Source organism: Lepisma saccharinum, chromosome 13 (genome assembly GCF_977018435.1).
Source record: "Lepisma saccharinum chromosome 13, izLepSacc3.1, whole genome shotgun sequence".
NCBI classification, from domain to species: domain Eukaryota; kingdom Metazoa; phylum Arthropoda; class Insecta; order Zygentoma; family Lepismatidae; genus Lepisma; species Lepisma saccharinum.
This window is the reverse complement of record NC_139241.1, coordinates 77100912-77118956: the sequence shown is the minus strand read 5'-3', so window position 1 is coordinate 77118956 and position 18045 is coordinate 77100912. Positions and strand designations below refer to the sequence as shown.

Below are 18045 nucleotides of genomic sequence, written 5' to 3'. Positions count from 1 at the left end.
GACCTTCGATAGAAATTTCTGGATATATCCCTACAATTTGTGAGCATTTCTTTTATATTGTATTTTTTTTTAGTAAATATAGGGAATTTTAAGGCAAGAGAGGGAATTTATTTATATCCGAAAGGGATATTCCCCTCACAGTCCGAAAGATCACTGCTTTGAGCAGTGACCGATTTTGGATCTGGTTTCTTTTTGTTTCCCCCTTCTTGCTGTGTGTTTGTTAAAGTCTCGAGGTATTGCTTTTGCGAATTCCATCTATTGAAAAGCGGACTGTCGTCCCCATGGGCGTCCGGAAGGGGGGGCAAGGGGGGGCCGTGCCCCCCCCCCTGGAAAATGAAAGTCAACCAAAAATTATGTATTTCACACATATAATTTCATTTTAGCCACAATAATATGTATTAATTATTGCATTAACACCATAAATTCAAATTTAAGCAATGTTTTTTAGGGAACTATACTCTTTTGGGGAAATGTAACTTGTTTGCCCCCCCTGGAAAAAAATACCTTCCTTGCCCCTCCCTGGAAAAAATCCTGCGGACGTCCATGGTCATCCCTGTGCTGTGGTGTGATACAGTAGTGAAGTGCATTATGGAATAAAATGAGTGTGATTGTGCGGTGGGGTGGAGAACTTGTAGAAGACGCCGTTGTCCAGCAAGGATTTTGCTGCCAAGAAGAAACTTGTGGATATAGGTAGGCCCACCCCTTCCTTCTCTAGCAGACATAGTAACAAAAACGAAAAATAAAGTGCGCCGATTTTGCGATTCATGATACGGAGCTGATACTTGGTTATGCGGTTGTAAAAAGTATTCAGCACTTTTCTGTTTCCTTCTGTTTTCGTTTGTTTATTATTATTCATTTTATCTAACTTTGCATATTTTTTATCGATACGTTACTCATTGTAATAGGAATAACACTGACTTAATTATCAGATATCCAGAATTTTTAATTTGGTGAAAAATTCCAGGGAAGTGTTCTGAAAAAATTGTGGGGGAGGGGGGGTCGATGTGTGTGGATAAATCACTAACCATGTCAGCCCAAAAATAAGCACAACGGGAAATAGCCTTCGTCATGCTAGGCTTACACTGTTGGAAAGGTCACGCTCCGCCACTGTGTAACGGTTAATAGAATACATTCACGATTCCTGGGTTCTCAATTTGAATCTTGTGGCAGTGGCGTATTAATATATCTGTAAGGTTAGCTTAGTTGAATGATTAATTGATGGTTTTAGATATCGTTAATTTTAATTTTAGGCGTCGAAGTTTGATAGAGTACTGCATTTTAGAAATAAGACTAGATAGTTGTGCTGTAATGTAAATTTGTCATTCGGTAGCAAAGGAAAATAAATTCAATCAATCAACAACTTTTATCCAACTAGTATTATTCAATTTTTTTCTCTTTAACAACAAAAGTAAGAACCGAAATTCACTACTACTTCTAAGCAGCTCCCACAAGTGTCTGAGGTCAAATTGCAAGTGGTTTATCTCGTACTCAGATGGCGCTTGTTGTTGGTTGAGGGAATAATTGTCGTGAGGTTTCATTGGCTGTTGAAACTTGCATTCTCGTGGATTCTTTCAAATTTTGTACATCAACCAAAAACTCTCTCAGTATATCAATATTCATTAGTATATGTAGGCATCAGGTGATAACTGAGATTAAACAGTTGCATCCTAAATAGACCACAGGCAAAATATCTCGATTTGTTTTCAATTTGGTGATAGAGAATTTACATTCTCAATGGACGATATGTTACCCATTGTGTTGTCCTGCAGGCAATATTTAAATTCATTAGCACCAAATACTTGCAGAGTGAGCTATTTCCGCAATATCTCTGTCATACATTTGCAGCTTTGGAACGAGTCGTAACTTCCGAACTACCAATCAACAAGCGAGCCGCTGACGTCATCTCAACTCGGCAACCAATCCCTAGCTCTCATGCCCACGCTCTACGCTCTTGATAGGCCTGCTAGCTAGATTCGGGGAGTCAGCTTGATGTGTTCTAAAAATGTGTTTTTAAAAGGATTGCATATGAGAAGATTACTTTCTTTAAAAACAAAAATTACAAACAGTTTTGAGTATTTCTTCATAATAAACTGTGTCGTTAATTGTCGAACATGTAACAAACATTTGACGTCACTTCTGGTCAACCAATGCCTGCTCACAGCCATTTATGAATCCCGCCTGTATACATTCAACCGACATTTGCGTTGACAGGGATGCCAGGTTTACCAAAATTTGTGCTTGCATATGTGCTGCCAGTTTCGATTGGAGGAAGAATGAAGATATCGCCGATCTCGAATCGACGTGGCGACCTTGCGTCGAGCTACTGGCCAGCCGCCAGGTGGCTCTGTACGAGGAAGCTGACAATCGAAGGTCGCAAAAAAACTGACATCCTGCTGCTGCCCACAAAGTACATGCAATGAGGTTGACTCAGTTGAGCACACAGTGACAGTGATACGGCAACAATGCTATACAAGGCAATTAACGTGAATGTCTTGTCAGATCGGCGACATGATCAGCAGAGGATGGCAAACTGTTGACGTGTCCTCAAGGTGAGATCTGACAAAGCACGACGGACCATGCTCATAAATATCCGTAGTTTCCTTAATGTGCGAGGGTTGTTCGGAAAGTATGGTGAATAATAACACTGAGTCCTGTTGTTGGCACAGTGTAGCCACAACCTGAAAGCACAGTGTTCCTTTTCCAGATGAAAAATTTCCCTTTTCGTTCAGTTTTTCTCTTCCAAGAAGGTACATTAGAAAATCAAAACTATTGATATCAAATATACCAAATACGCATCTTTATATGACAACTGTTAACATTAGGTTTTATACCAACTGTGTTTTTACAATAATTTAAGGAAAATAGATAATGGAAATTATTGGTTCCACCGAAGATAAATTTATGATTTGTTATCTTTGCCAATAAATTACACGATAGCAAATTGGAAATGTATCACACTTGAAAGCGCTTGAATATCGAATTCTCATTTGTCCCTTTTCACAAAAATTTTACCTTAATTTCACTTCGTTTGGCAACACTGGCTCCGTAGCGAAGTAATTAATATCACACGTTGCGAAACTGGAGGTTCCACGTTCATCAGTTCATTCTCATCGCCGTGATTAACCCTAACCCGAGAGGTAGAAGAGTAACGTAAAATAACGAAACGATACATCTTTACAATCGAAAAAGCTCGAGAGTTCGATTCCTGGTTTATCGACTCTATTTGAACTTGCTGCTACAACTGTTTCAAGCATTCCCATTGGCTGGTAGCTTTTAGGGGTAGTAAATAATCTGTGGTGGTCAGGTTAGGTTGTTGGGTTTGGTTCTCTTAGAAGAAGACAACGAAAAATGGTTGTAGCAACAATACCGACCTTCTTGTAAGCGAAATCCTTCACTAGCTTGAAAATGTTCTTTTATACTTCGTAGGTTAATGAGGATGAATGTGAACTCGTGAAATATTAGTAAGACGCAAACATATCTAGCCTATTTTTGCCCTGATTTCCAATTCGTGACACCCCCCGGCCCGGCATTGGATATCGACACAATGTCTGTGCCCACAGATTAAATGGGAACTGCATGCTTCCAAGTGATTAAACGCGCGACTCTAGCGCCACTTCTTTCAGGCCAGAGCTACAAATATGGCGGTGGGTCCATCCAAAATCACCAGTCAGTAACGCGATGCTTCTAACAGTATCGAACAGACTTCCGTCCCGTGTTCTAGTTTCAAGGTTAGTAACGGGTCATGTTCTGCACCATTTTCTGGCAGTTCTAGCTTCTATTCTCCACTGTTTATGTGGGGTACCGTTTTCTGTTAACTAGTTTCATAGAAGTACCGCTAGATGGCAACAGTCGAGGTTAGAAATGCGGATTTTGACATTCCTTACTCCGTAAATAGCATTTATAAGAAACAATACAGGCTATGAACAAGACATTTGCATACGCTATGTCTATATATGGACTGGGAATTAGGATTTCAGGAAATATCAAATCAAGTCAATGTTTAGATCCATAATTTTGAGTCATATAGTCTGACTGTAACCTCGTTAACAATAGTAATGTATAGTAATAATAACAGCAGTAGCTGTTAAAACTGTAGTATCTTTAGTGCACATTCTTTATGTATATGCACAGCCATGAACCGCATTACATTATTACCCAATCCGCTAGTGCTCTGGAAATCAAAAAGATACACTCATGAAGGAAGTACGTCTTTTGTAACAAGACTGGCCACCTCACCTTGAGAAAGCAAGTTGGGGAATTATCCAGCTATTGTAGGAAATCACATCAACGCGCAACTATGCCCCCCCCTCTCTTCTCCCGCTCCGCACTAGAACGTGACCTTGGGGAGAGGAACAACTAAAACCGCCAATCAGCGATCAGGAATTTGTTGGAGGAAAATGTGGTGGGGAGGGAAAGAAATAAAGTACGAGTGAGCGAAATTGCATTCCTGCTTTTCTTCTGCCTGCTCGAATTTCTTTTTGTACTTGGATTTACTGTTATTTGAGATCGAAGGTGGTCCAGCTGGTTGTTTGGAGGCCCCAATTAGGGTTTCACAGCTCTAAATGTGCTTCGAAATGAACGAGGGTTGGCCGGAAACTTGGCAGCCTCATCTTGTTGCACAGTGTGGTGATTTGTTTGTCCCTTTAAGCTGTAAATGCAGTCTTGATAGGGCCATTTGCGCATAAAATGGATTTAAAGCATGTTCTGGTAATACTGTAGAACTTGTTTCAGTTGTATTTTGTCTACAACTTCCAGTTGAAGTTGCCTTTCAGTTTCAGAACATGCATGCAAGGACGCCGACTTGTCAAAATTATTGGGGGTGCTCTGTTCACTGAAATAAATTAATGAATGACTCACTCTCTCCCTTTTTAAGTTTTGGCCTCAGTGTTCGGAATCTCATAAAAGCCCATGAATTCCTCAAAAATATCAAAATTTTTATTCACAGTTCGAATGCAGAATATTAATTGTCCATTAATGGATATGTCACAAGTTTCGTCAACCATAATAGCAAAAGACTTTTAATATCTGCTCCCTAATATATCAATGATCACGTTCTGAATGTCATGTGAGAGCCATTTGTAGCTCGAACGTCCCATCCACTACCCTAGTTCATGCACATCGTCTTTTGAAACTCTTTTTACTAAAAATTTTAACAATACTCATAATTACATACTTAGTATATAGTAATAAGTCATGTGTTTTGCCGTCTCTGGTCATAGCCCCCCAAAGTTGGTTTAGCGGTCTCAGCCCCCCAAATTTGGTCTAGAACATTTCAAATGTGTATTTACAGTTAAGTTCATGTGGCACAATTCAGAGTAGCAAAGAAGAGAAGCAAAATAATACATTATATCATCTTAAGCAAAATTATTTGGGGGGCTCTGCCCCCACATCGTTAACATTGCCCCATGGAGTCGGCGCCTATGCATGCATGTGATTTTTCTATTATCTAACTACTCCAACTTGTAGCTCTTGCTGCAATTTCTCGTTGATCTGTCAATGTCATCATAAGGGAGATCGCGTGTATTCAGATTTTTTTGCTATTTTTGGCTAATTGTGACTGTGAACATGAATGAATATTATATGAAATGGAGCTGTTCACTGTCAAACTTTTCCGGTGGCGGCGCCAGCATAGCTAGTAGAAAATTCCGTTTGTCATTTTGTTGCCCTAAGCTTTACATTGAAGATCGAAGCTGAGTGCTATCCAAACGATGTTTTTACCGAAGTGAATATTTTTCTCGCCTAAATCGATAATATAGATGTCTTTCGTAAACATTTTAGCTAATGTAGCGAGTCATAAGTTTCTGAAAGTGACATGGGACTTAACTTGGGGGGGGGGGGGGCAGAGTCGAAAAGTTTTTGATCCCATAGAAATAGTGTCAAACATTATTTGCTAAATAACTGTTACATTTGCGAAATCATAAATGTGATTATTTATTACTTAGCTCCTCATGTCTTAGGATGTTACCAAAAATATCATTAACTTGTAAATTTTATCAAACCAGAAAATTTTGGGGGCGTCCGGTCCCCCGTCAAGTTAAGCCTATGGAAAGTAACATTAAATCAGTATCCTCTCACAAAGACCTAGGCATTGTTTTCGACCAAAAGCTCACATTTGAGGAACAAATTTTAGTCACCACAAAAAAGACCACGCGTCTCTTAGTTTTACTGTATCGTTTCACTGAAATTAGTGACATCCCAGCCCTCACATTATACTTCAAATCATTCATTTTCCCAATAATAGAATACTGCTCTCCCGTCTGGTCCATGGCATGTCCCACTCAGCTCTCCAGAATCGATTGTCTTTCACTCCTTCCTAGCTATAGTCCGTCACAGGGTTCCCTCATTGCGCAATTTTTCATCTCCGCATCTCTTGTCTTTTCTGAACTTACAGACTACATATCAGCGCCGTTTTCAGAATGATTTAAATTATTTATACAAATTTGTCAAATGCCAAAATCCGCTGCAACACACTCCTTGGGGAATTCCACTTTCGAGTAACGATGCGCACAACAGGCAACACAACCTTAATTTACACTGAAGAACAGAGACTAGAAATTCGAAAAAGATCTCTCTTTTTACAGACTTGCCACATAATACAATGATCTCTCATCAAGTATCGATATATGTATTTTCCTCCGAGCTTGCCTTTCGATCTTCTATTAGAAGAAATGTTTGTAATTAATATCAAATAGTACCATCTTTTACTTATTTTTTTGTTAATTTGCTGTTACTTTTAATATTTTTTTGCTTATTATTATTATTTTTTATCTTTTGCTTTTTCATTGTTGACAATTTCAGTGTAAAATGGCCACCTGTGCTGTATCTGGAATTTTTCTCAATAAATAAATTAATAAATAAACAAATACTGTGACAGTTGTAACGGTTTCCGAGTTTCGATATCTTCCTTGTTGAAAACGATCATATTTTATTAATTCTAGTTTTAAAAGCTTTGATCTATCGTGTTCCGACATCATTTCTCGGCCTAAATACATTTTAAATGTGTAATTTAGCATAAAACAGCACATCCAGCATCGAATTCCCCATATACGAGTATTTAAGTGGGAGGACAGTGTTGCCTCCCTCAAGCGAAAGGATACTCAGAAGTGATCATCCTTGTGGATGTTTTGTATGTGGAGAAATGAAATAAGTTTAAATGTGTATAATAACTAGGAAATGAATGCTGAAGTCCTTGATTGAAAACTCAGGATTAACATCAATTTGTCATTCATATTTATCGACGCGATTAACTTAATCACAGCTACCAGTGGCGTGCTCAGGATTTTCGACCAATTTTTAAGGTGGCAGAAAAGTGCATTGAATTTAAGCTTCAAATATAATGGCGGAGAGGTACGTATACTTGTTTTTAGAAGTCTGCCCTCATTTTGCCATCTTTCCTTGCTTTTGACGTTCTTTTTTTAAAGGAGTATTTGGCCAAAGGGGTGGAGGGGTCTTATGACCCCCACCAATCCCTTCGACTCGCCACTGACAGCTACCCTAGCCAACCCCCGTCTTTATGAAGTGCATTGATCATTTTCGAAAAGGAACTATTTTGTGTATAACGGATGGCAACACTGCTTCTCAGTAGCTACTGCTTAACTGTAAAGCGAATCCGGAGGCTCGTAACAATGAGGCTTCCTTTTCTCGTAGCATTGTTCCTGCACCAAGTTAACCACACACGTGTACTGTTACCCAGTTAGCGCTCTTGTCTTTGCTTCATTTCCTGGGGTGCCTGAGGCCTCTAGGAAATGACAAACGTCAATGCAGTGTCGTATTTATCGACACCATCCGGCAAATCGATATTGTCGCATTCCCGTAAGCCACCTACATCATACGTGGATTGTGTGTTTTGCAATCATTGAGGTAAAGTTTGATCTACGATGCTACTCATCTCGTTGTCCCATGCTTGCTTCGTTCAAACCAGAACCATTAAATTTGGGAGTGCTGGGTGTCAGAATTGCCATAAGTGATGTGCAGTGGCGCCGATTATGAGGGGTTGAGGGGGGCAGTTGCCCTTCCAGTTTTCGCCACTTTTGCCCCCACATTATGCTAAATCTTATCTACGAAGGGAAATGTACTGTCTTTGCCCCCTCAGTTTTGGCACCTCCCCCCCCCCCCCCGGTTTTGGGACCCAATCGCCGCCACTGGTGATGTGTGTAAAATATATTTGTGAAAGCAAATTACAATATATTCACACCAAGTAGAATAAAACTCATCTAAACCATAACATTTGCTTTGAAAGCAAGTTCACTGATGATATATTCGTTGCGTTGACTCATTTTTTCTAGATATAAAATTGCGTGTCTTGCGAAATTATGTTCTAACTAACCTTATATAACTCAAATGCACGTTAGAAAGGAAAGATGATCAACGTTCTTGTTGTGTATTTCTCTCCATCCATTTAATAGAGAAAAAGAAAATAATATCTGGTACTTTGACCCCCCCCCCCCCAAATTTGAGCCTGTGCATCAAACTCATAGCAAAATGTTAAGGGATAGCGAGAGATACATCTAGAATGATCAATACCTGAAGCTGTCTTCATTGGGTCCATCCAGAATACTAAACAGTTGAAGTTATGTCCGATGAGTGCTTGAGTTACGATCTCGACACCGACCGTCCCAGGTTCTAGTCCGGCGTGAACATGAATGTTTCTTTACAAATGCATAGCGTTACGTAGTTGGGCGCGTCCAGAACATTCAGCAGTTCGAGATGGGTTGAGTCGATACCGCAACCGATGTAACTGCTACTATAAATATGTAGAAGTTGAGCTTTCCTCTTTTCTAATATATTACGCTGCCTACTCAATTGGCTCACTGGGCTACGCCATAGATACATTTCATGTAGCAGACAGGACGAATGATCCGAACATTGTGTTGTTCTGGATGCTACCTGTAAGGTAAAATACATCAGCCGCCATGTTTTGATTACTTTGCTAATAGGAGTTTTATTTTACGGTCCGGGCTTCGATTCACGATTAAAATTGTATTTCCAGTCCCATCAAGCTTTCATATATAAACTGGATTTTAGGGTCGAACATTGTAAACTCAATGTAACTTGGGTTATCGTAAAGTTGTAAACAATGCTCCTCGCGGCTCAATTTCAAGATGAAGTGTTTCATCGCCAATACCCAACCACCAGAGGTCATTCGAAAGGAATGTGGAAAGGGGAAGACACGACAAGAGTTGAAGGTTGAATGTGGAGGTGGGTGGAATAGCTACGTCACGAACAGTTGATTTCGTCATGTGGTTCAGAAGTCGTTTGTAACGAAGGAATTATGGACAGTGGGAAGCCGTGTGGCTTGTTAGGTGTGCGTCTTAGGAAATGCTTCTGGCTGTGGTGGCGTTGGTTGCGTTGTTACGTGGTGTTAAGAAGCTCAATAAATCTTCTTTTGGTGGTTATTCTGTGTGTTTATTATGTAAGCTTCGTAATCTGTGCTGGATTACAGTTTGATGGTTACAAAACCTGTTCGCCTAGAAGGAGCTAGAGGACCTCGGAATGTGTCCTGAAGTAAGTGGCAAGTAGGTTCAAGTTTCATGTCGCATTAGCGTATGACATATGTAACACAATATTGGCCGTAGATATAAGGAAATAAGTGGTGGGTTTCTACTTAGCAGCCCAGAGATGATACAGTTTTAATAGTTATAATTTTATTGTAACTATTTATTACAAATTAATACTTGCGAAACATAACCAATAACATTTCTCTCTAAATAATTTTGATCTAAATATTGCCTTGATGTACAGAGTGATCACAAAGTCCCATTACCCCCTATCACGTGTCCACATCGTCATAGATGGTCGCATTGTATTAATGTGAGATCATGGCAGAGGACAACTCGGAGGTAGTGTGACTATTCGTTATGATTTAGTCCAGAGTGTCTGTGTGTACACCAACGTTTTCATAACAGAGTATGATTCTCCGCAATGTACGATGGCGATCATCATGATGATCATCATCATCAGCCATGATTTTTTAGATGTAGATCCTGCAACAATAAGAAACAACAATTCATTAACATCTATGTAATGCATAGAGGGTAATGGGACTTCGTGCTTACTAACATCTATGTAATATATAGGGGGTAATGGGACTTTGTGATCACTCTGTACATTAATTATAATATATAGGCAGTTACAATATTATTATTACATTTAACATTGGCATTTACTCCTACATGTGTGTGATATTAATGTAACTTTCATAACCTCTTTGAACAAGTGTATAATTTTTTACCTATTTTGAGATGTTTCTTTGATCATACAATTAGTGCAAAATGTTTATTAAACCAGTGGTAAGGATTTGGACCCATTAAACCCTCCTCTTATATACGACCATGAGCAGTGGCGGCTGTTTGAGGGGTGTGGAGGACAATTGCTCCCACTTATTTCCACTTTTGCCCTAGTACTATGCCTACTGTCCTTACCCCCCTCCCCCAGATTAGACACCCAAACGCCGCTATTGGCCATTAGCAAATATCTGGTTAAACATGTAAAATGTTGCAAGTATGTACATTTCGAAAAATCCTTGCATATTCCATACTTTATTTTTTGACAAACACCGAATAAACAACAAGGAAGTAGATATTAAAATTGTGTATGCTCCACAAGAATCCTCACTTTTTGAACAAACAAAACAAATCTTTGATCGTCTTCATGCAAGCCAAAGAAGAGGGAGAGTGGCAGACTAGGCGGCGAAGCGGTCAGCATAGCGCGCTACAAAGCCAGAGGTCCCATGTTTGAACCATCGCTAGACCTTGAGTGTCTAAGAGAAGAAAGTAGAATTATTTTTATGACCTGTAGCGTGCGAGAGGATTTTCTCGGAGTGGAACTGGAATTGTAAAGGTGGATATTATTACATAGCTGCGTTCTAGGGGATGACCATTACACGCTATAAAATACTTCTTAAGTAGCAGTTTTAATCTTAATTTGAAAAGTTGATAAAAATGATAGTCGCGGTAAGCTGGGCTTGCATTTATCACTTTCTTTTTTCCCCGAGTTCTTTATTGCTTTCGTTTGAAAATTTTTGATATTTCAAAATTTCGTCGAAGATTTTTAATTTTTGAAAATTTTGTTGAAAATTTTTGATTTTTCAAAATTTCGTTGAAAATTTTTGATTTTTCAAAATTTCGTTTCAAAATTTTTGATTTTCCAAATTTGGTTGAATTTTTTATTTTTTCAAAATTTGGTTCATTTTTTATTTTTTCAAAATTTCGTTGAACATTAATGATTTTTTCAAAATTTAGAAGGGCTGTAGCCCCATCATCCCCATCCTGCGTACGCCAGTGTTTGTGACGTTACCATTCAGATTTATCAAGTGGTTATTCACTACGTACGCTCTACCTGTGTTAGTTTAGTGTCTTTACCTGTGTATATAGGTTATTTGACGTTTCTTTTTCTTTCTCTTTTGGGCCTCCCCGATGGCGCAGTGGTAGGTAGCGTCGTCGCCTTGTAATCAAGGGGTCCCGGGTTCGATACCCGGTGGAGGCACATAGTGGTTCGGATCCCACTTTAAACTGTAGGTCCAGTCCCGATTAGCCTTACTGTGCATAGAGTGGACTTAAAACACCAAATCAATCAATCAATCAATCTATCTCTTTGGTTGCTCGCGATGATGCCACAATGGTAATACATTATAAAGGGTGTCCCAATAAGAGCGACGGATTTAATATGCTTAAGAAAATCCTGTATCTTTACAAAATGGTAAATATTTTTACATCATTACAACGGGTAAATGTTCCGATTTAAGAATGAAAGATTTTTTTGGACTCGCAATAACACTGTCACGTACAATGACGATGTTATCAACAGACCGGCTAGATCGAGAGCGCGGTGTTTTATTGTCTGCTGTGGAACCTGTTTCCTCAAATTTCTTGATCAACTTGCGAACTTACTCTCACTAGGTGCACATTCACGTCCAAGGATTGCACAAAGCTTCCTTATAGTCTCTGCATAACACTCGCCATTTTTGTAATGAGTTTTCACTATCAAAGCTCGATGTTCCTTTGTGTACAAATAAGCTGCAACAATCACTGATAAAGATGTTGTTAGAACATGTTGCGTAAATCAAACTTGGCATCCTTAAATCGGAGCATTTATCCGTTGTAATGATGTAAAAATATTTGTCATTCTACTTTAAGAAAAAGTGTTCTGTTCAGCATATTAAATCCGTCGCTTTTATTGGGACATCCTTTACATTACCTGCGACCTCTGTTAAATTTTTCCAGCTTACTGCTCAATTTCGTAAGGCACCCAAATAATAACTGGCGTGTAGAACTCAAGTTGCAATTGCCAACCTACGTGGCGGAGTGGTTAGCACACCGTGCTACGACGGCAGGGGTTCCGGGTTCGAATCCAGGCATGGGTGATATTTGTAGGTGTCCTTTCATCATATCATCCTCATCGTAGCGATTAGCCAAATGTGTCAGAGGAGTGATGTAAAATGAACGAAATCAATGTATCAAGTTCCGATTCTTGTGTCTTGTCATGTAGTTACTTCTTAGGTTTTGTGTTGGCGTTACTGTACCTGGCATCACTGTCGCCCACGTGCAGAAATGAAGGGAAATAGTCTCCTAATTTTTTGAACGCTTCTCTTTTTATGCTTTTGCCATGCAATCAAGACTACTTCCACATGTAATTAGGTTGAAAAGCGAATCTTTGTTACGTTTCTGGGTTACGAATGGAGAGATACGTTCTCGAGATTAGGGGAAGCCCCTCTCAACTTCCCAGGCTGTAAATGGTGTTGCTAATCGATTGTGTAATTGCTTCCGTGCATTCCCGGAATGTCCTTACGCGGGATTCAGCTTTCCGCGTTGGAAAGCCCGTCTCGTCTTACTGCACTTCCTCAATAATAATCTCGTTTCCCAAGTTGACGCACAGAGTGTTAGAAACAGACTGGAAATTGCTTGTGGGAATAGTATCTGGAGGCGTGTCGTCTCGCGTGTGACGTAGTCTGTCCAAGCCTCGAACGTATTTCTTTTCAAGTCCACTTTATGCTAGTCGAGACTGGACCTACAGTTTAAATAGGAGTCCGAAATCAATTCCAAAAGCAACAGGGTGACGATTTAGAAGGAGTTGCAATTTTGTTAATATTTTGTTTCTGTGTGTGTTATTCATGAAACATAAAAAAAAATTAACCCAGGAAATTTACAAGCAGTAGTCTTTCTTCTTGCATAGCAAAATTTCCTCAAATATATTCTGCCCAAAACTATATGAATATGACATTTGAAGGCAACATGGATTGATTTGGTGTATTTTGCTTCGCATTTCTGCCACTTTTGGCTAATCGCGAAGATGATGATGAGAGGTGATGTGATGGCATTGATGAAGGGACGCACTCTAATAACACCCATGCCGGGATTTGAACCCGGCTCCCGTGGCGTTGTAGCGCACTGTACTAACTTCTCCACCACGGAGAACGACTTGGAGGTAACAGACTGACAAAATACATTGACAACCCATGAGTCTGAACTTTCTGAATCAAAGTTAGTGGAATATTACCTGTTAAGGTGATTTTTTACAGACAAAATTTGAGAGTTTTTAAACACATGTATTGTGTATTCACAAAGTAGGGAGTTCTCCTGTAAAACAATCTACAGCACGTTGCTCTTCACTGATATATTATTTTGAGTTTTTTCTGGAGGTGCTACCGAACCACTGTGCTATGTGCGTTCATCGTGGATCGAACCTGGGACCCCTTGATTACAGGCCGACGGCGTTCCCAGTCTTTGTCTCGAGCCTCGTACAGTATAAACACCATATTCAGAACGTTGGCGCACAACTTTCACGTTAACGCATTTCTCTTTGACGCCTCGTTACGACGCTACGAACCCTCGAAAGAATGGAAGTTTATTCTGGATTTACGCAACCACAATTTCGGAGTCTCGGATACTTCAAGTGATCGATCTCTCCGCAGAGGTTACCAGGTTCGAGCCCCAAACAGGGAATGGCACCCCTTTATCAATTTTCAACTAATCATCACTCATATTCAATGTAACGATCAGCAATAATGGTAGAAAAGCGACGCTAAGTAACAAAAGCACAAGAGTGTAATTATGGTTCTCGGCAGAGGAATGGGGAATAAATTACACAATTAGAGAAATAAAAACTGTATCTCACACTCAAATGAGCCTGTGCCTAGTTTTCGTAAGACTTGCCTTTCCCCATTCGACCTAATATTTCACCGAAATTTCACTGGTTCAACAGTCATGTTCACTATAGGAGGAAGCACGACTGCACGGTATAGTTGAAGTCCCGATTCGAACGCCCACTTTACTTCAAAAAGAAAGTTCCGAAATACCAGTTTCCCTCTGTCAATCATGTGTCAAGTCCACGTGGAGCCCAGTATATCCTCCCATCAACCTTTTCCCAACAATAGCGTCCGTTTTGGGAACTGGCGGTACTTGTCAAGTCCACGTGGAGTTAATGCGATGTTGCCAATTCAGTTTCTTTAGAGCTTTCTGAACGTGAAGTTGCTGTTATTCGGTAGGTTGTGTTATTGTGTTGTGCTGGTTGTTTTGTACAATGTGGAGGAAGACATTGGGAGTGTAACGTCGTAGCAGTTCGTGATGGACGTGTAAACACTGCAGGCAAAAGTTACAACAGCGCTTCTCAAACAGGTGCTGGCTGGAAACCCCTCTCGAGCTATGTCAAAGACACTAAACTGACGTTCGAATCAGGACTTCAACTTTAACTTTTGGAACACCCTGTATATTTGTTCAAACATTTGAGTGACCCTTTCAGCTTCGCTTGCTGGCATCCTTTCTGAAATGAAAGGTTAAGAGCACTTAAAACCGCGCATACCATACCCAGGCAAAAAAAAAAGCAAAAGAAAAGCGGCGCTTTTTAAACGGCGCAAAGAATTGCAGAATCATTTAAATCATTGTAAAACTTAGGAGGAGTAGTGGGGAGGCTGGAATGCCTCAATATTCCTTTCTCTTTCGCCGAGATCTCTCTCTCTGTCTGAACCTAAGCGAAGTTCAGTCACGTAGAACGCCTATTCGCAGATTGTGCAGTAACGTGCTGCCCTCTACCCCTCGCTACCTCCCTCCGTCCATTTTTTTTAACGCAATCTCTGAGGTTTGCCTTGACTCGGGACACTGGAAAACTCAGGAAGGAGTTGTGAGTACCTTTCACCCTGGCGTGCCGAATACCGGGCCGTTTAGCCTGAATATTTTCGTACATTTAACCTCCAGGCCATTGTTGTGAGCTTGTGACACACCTGTTCCTTGCTGTCTGCTCCGAATAAGGCAAAGTCAACGAAGATTGAGTCCGAATGTGTTGTTGAGGCTCGGATGGACATTTGGCCGACGACAGCGGAGTCTTTTCCGAAATTGCGTCTCCTTTCGGAAAAAAGGTACGATATTCCGAATTCTGAAATGTTACATGCGCTTAGAATTCTTTTTGGCGCACCGTGGCCGTTAGGTGCAAGGCATCGTGTTTTGTGTTCGACTACGGGACGCGCGCTGGTTCGTCTCCTGAGGGAAGCTAACATATTTTCTCCTGAGATTTCGGCTTGCGTATGGGACCGGCGGCCACCCACCATCGTGAGGGAATTGAGGAGCTACGAATGAGTAGCGTAACCCGGTCGTGCAAAATCTACAACGACGATTGAGGAGGGTTCGTCGTGCTGACCACACGTCACCCGTAACTGGTTGGATGATCTGAGGTGAGAGTGATTGGTTGGTTGATTCGGTGTTGTAAGTCCACTTTATGCACAGTAAGGCTAATCTGGACTGGACCTACAGTTTAAAGTGGAATCCGAACCAATATGTGCATTCACAATGTATCGAACCCGGGACCCCCCTTGATTACAAGGCGACATGAATAGGAGAGGCCTTCAGTCGGTAAGTAGGTACCGGCCCTCAATAATAATAATAATATTATAATTCCTTCTAGAATTCTTCACGTGAATCTTCGTGTGGTTTACTTGAACTTTTACTGTTGTCTAGGTCAGGGTGCGAAATTTCCGGTCGCCAGGTCGCCATTGGCGACCAAAAGTTTGGGGCTGGCGACTAAAATTTTGTTGTTTCAAATGTGTGTCAAACATGCCCGAACATCTCAATCCAACATTCATACATGGTTTTGGAAAGCGAGCCCATTGAAAACCCCGTCTCCACTCAATGCCGACCCCATCTTACAAATTATTTAATGTAGCATACTATGTAGCTAAACATGAGAAGCCATTTAAAGACTTTGCAGATCTGCTGTGTTTGGCAGGTAAATTAAGTGTGAGTGTTCTATCTAAGTATGGCAATAAAAAGCAATGGAGAGAATTTATTAATTTCATAGCTGAAACTTTGAAGTTAGATCTAGTAGAGAAACTAAAGAAAAGTACATACATCAGCCTTCTGATTGAATCCACAGATAGATAGTCAGTCGAGCATGCAAATGTGTATGTTCGATACGTGGATGCAATTGATGGTTACATCAAAGAGGACATTTTTAGGCGTAATAGAGCTCCCAAACGCTACTTCTGCTGGTCACTTCACAGCCATAACTGATTATTTAGTATTTAGATTGGGCAATAGGTTCAAATAAATACAGAAACAAGTATTACATTGTAGGCTTGGGTACTGATGGTGCAGCAAATATTGTCGGGCACAAATCAGGATTGGGTGTGCAAATGAAAAATATTTGTAATAAAATTATAAATATTCACTGCCTTGCACACCGTTTGCAGTTAGCTGTGTTGGAGTTAATATCTTAGAGCATTTGATTCCGTGATTAGGAATATTTTTCAGTTTTATCATGGCTCTGCTAAAGACTTCACCTCTTGAGAGAAACGGCAGAAGTTATAGGAGAAGAAATTCTAAAACTGAATGATATGCACGCTATTAGGTGGTTAGCCAGCAAAGAAAGTGCTGTAAGAAATATCTTGCAATCATGGAAAGCTGTTGTGACCCATGGAAAGCTGTTGTGACCCATGGAAAATACAATGAAAGTACTAAACCTAAGGGTTTGCTGAAAAGTTTGAAGCAATTTAAATTTGTTAAGCTTCTGTACTTCCTTTTGGATTTTTAGATGAAACTGAACCCTTTAAGCATGGCACTACAAAATAAGAGTCTTTTGATTTCATCTCTGAAAATAAGAATTGAACACTGTATTTCAGTTTTGGCTGACCTGGAATCTAATGTTGTACCAAGCGAACAAGATTTCTTGGACCATGTATCCATTTCAGGAAAGATCAGGGATGTGCAGCTCACAAACATTCAAATTAGAGAGCAAGAGTTTCAAACTGTTGGAGGAAACTTAATTAACAATGCGAAAGTGTACATCACAGAAAGATTGCAATCTATATCAACAGATGTGATTGCATCTCTGCATGTTTTCGACACCTTGGGTTGGCCTCCCAAAGAAAATATTCTTCAGTTTGGGATAGAAGAAATAAAGAAGCTCTACATGTACTTGAACCAGAGCCTTTATAATGAGAAAATGGATGTTCTGTTAGCAGAGTGGACAGAATACAAACTTTTGTTTCCTTCTCTGACTTTGAATCAGATGCTGGAGAAGATTCACGGTGAGGAGTGTTCAGCAAGATTCCCCAATTTGCTCCAGATTTTGACATTTTGAGCTGTTTACCAGTGAGCACAGCTTCATGTGTGCGAGGTTTCAGCTGTCACAACAGACTCAAGACTATTTACAGGAACTCTCTAAAGACTGAGACACTGGATGATTTGCTCAGAGTTTCCGTAAATGAACCCCCCCGTCAGTGTTTGACCCAGCAGTTGCGATTGTTAAGTGGTACTTCAGTGCTGAACGACAGCGCTACATAAACATTAATTCCTAAGGTATGTTCTTTTTAATAATTGCTCATATTTTTATTATTTATAAATATAAATAGTGGCGACCAAAGATTTTAGTCCGGCGACTGACTTCAAACTTGAAATTTCATGCCCTGGTCTAGGTATTCGCCTTTCGTGACCACGTAAGTGAATTGCTGTATTGAAGTTGTGGGTCCTTCTATTGTAAACTGTACACACAGCTGCGACCAATGATCGCATCCCGTTTCGCCTAATGGCTCATCAGAACATTTGAACTAGATCTGACAGC

At 40.2% G+C, this 18045-nt stretch overlaps 1 protein-coding gene across 4 annotated transcripts in view; it reads left to right on the top strand.

The window, feature by feature from the left end:
• LOC145997440 (uncharacterized) overlaps nt 1-18045 on the top strand; it is a 697926-nt gene that overhangs the window by 517870 nt on the left and 162011 nt on the right. Inside the window, exon 1 of one of the 4 annotated variants that reach the window (XM_083134483.1) lies at nt 9331-9504. The exons of the other annotated variants lie outside the window; for them this stretch is intronic. Coding sequence (XP_082990609.1) covers nt 9493-9504 — 12 coding nt within the window. The 5' untranslated portion in view covers nt 9331-9492. Of the gene's footprint in view, nt 1-9330; nt 9505-18045 lie in introns of those variants that run through there. 4 annotated transcript variants of the gene reach the window in all.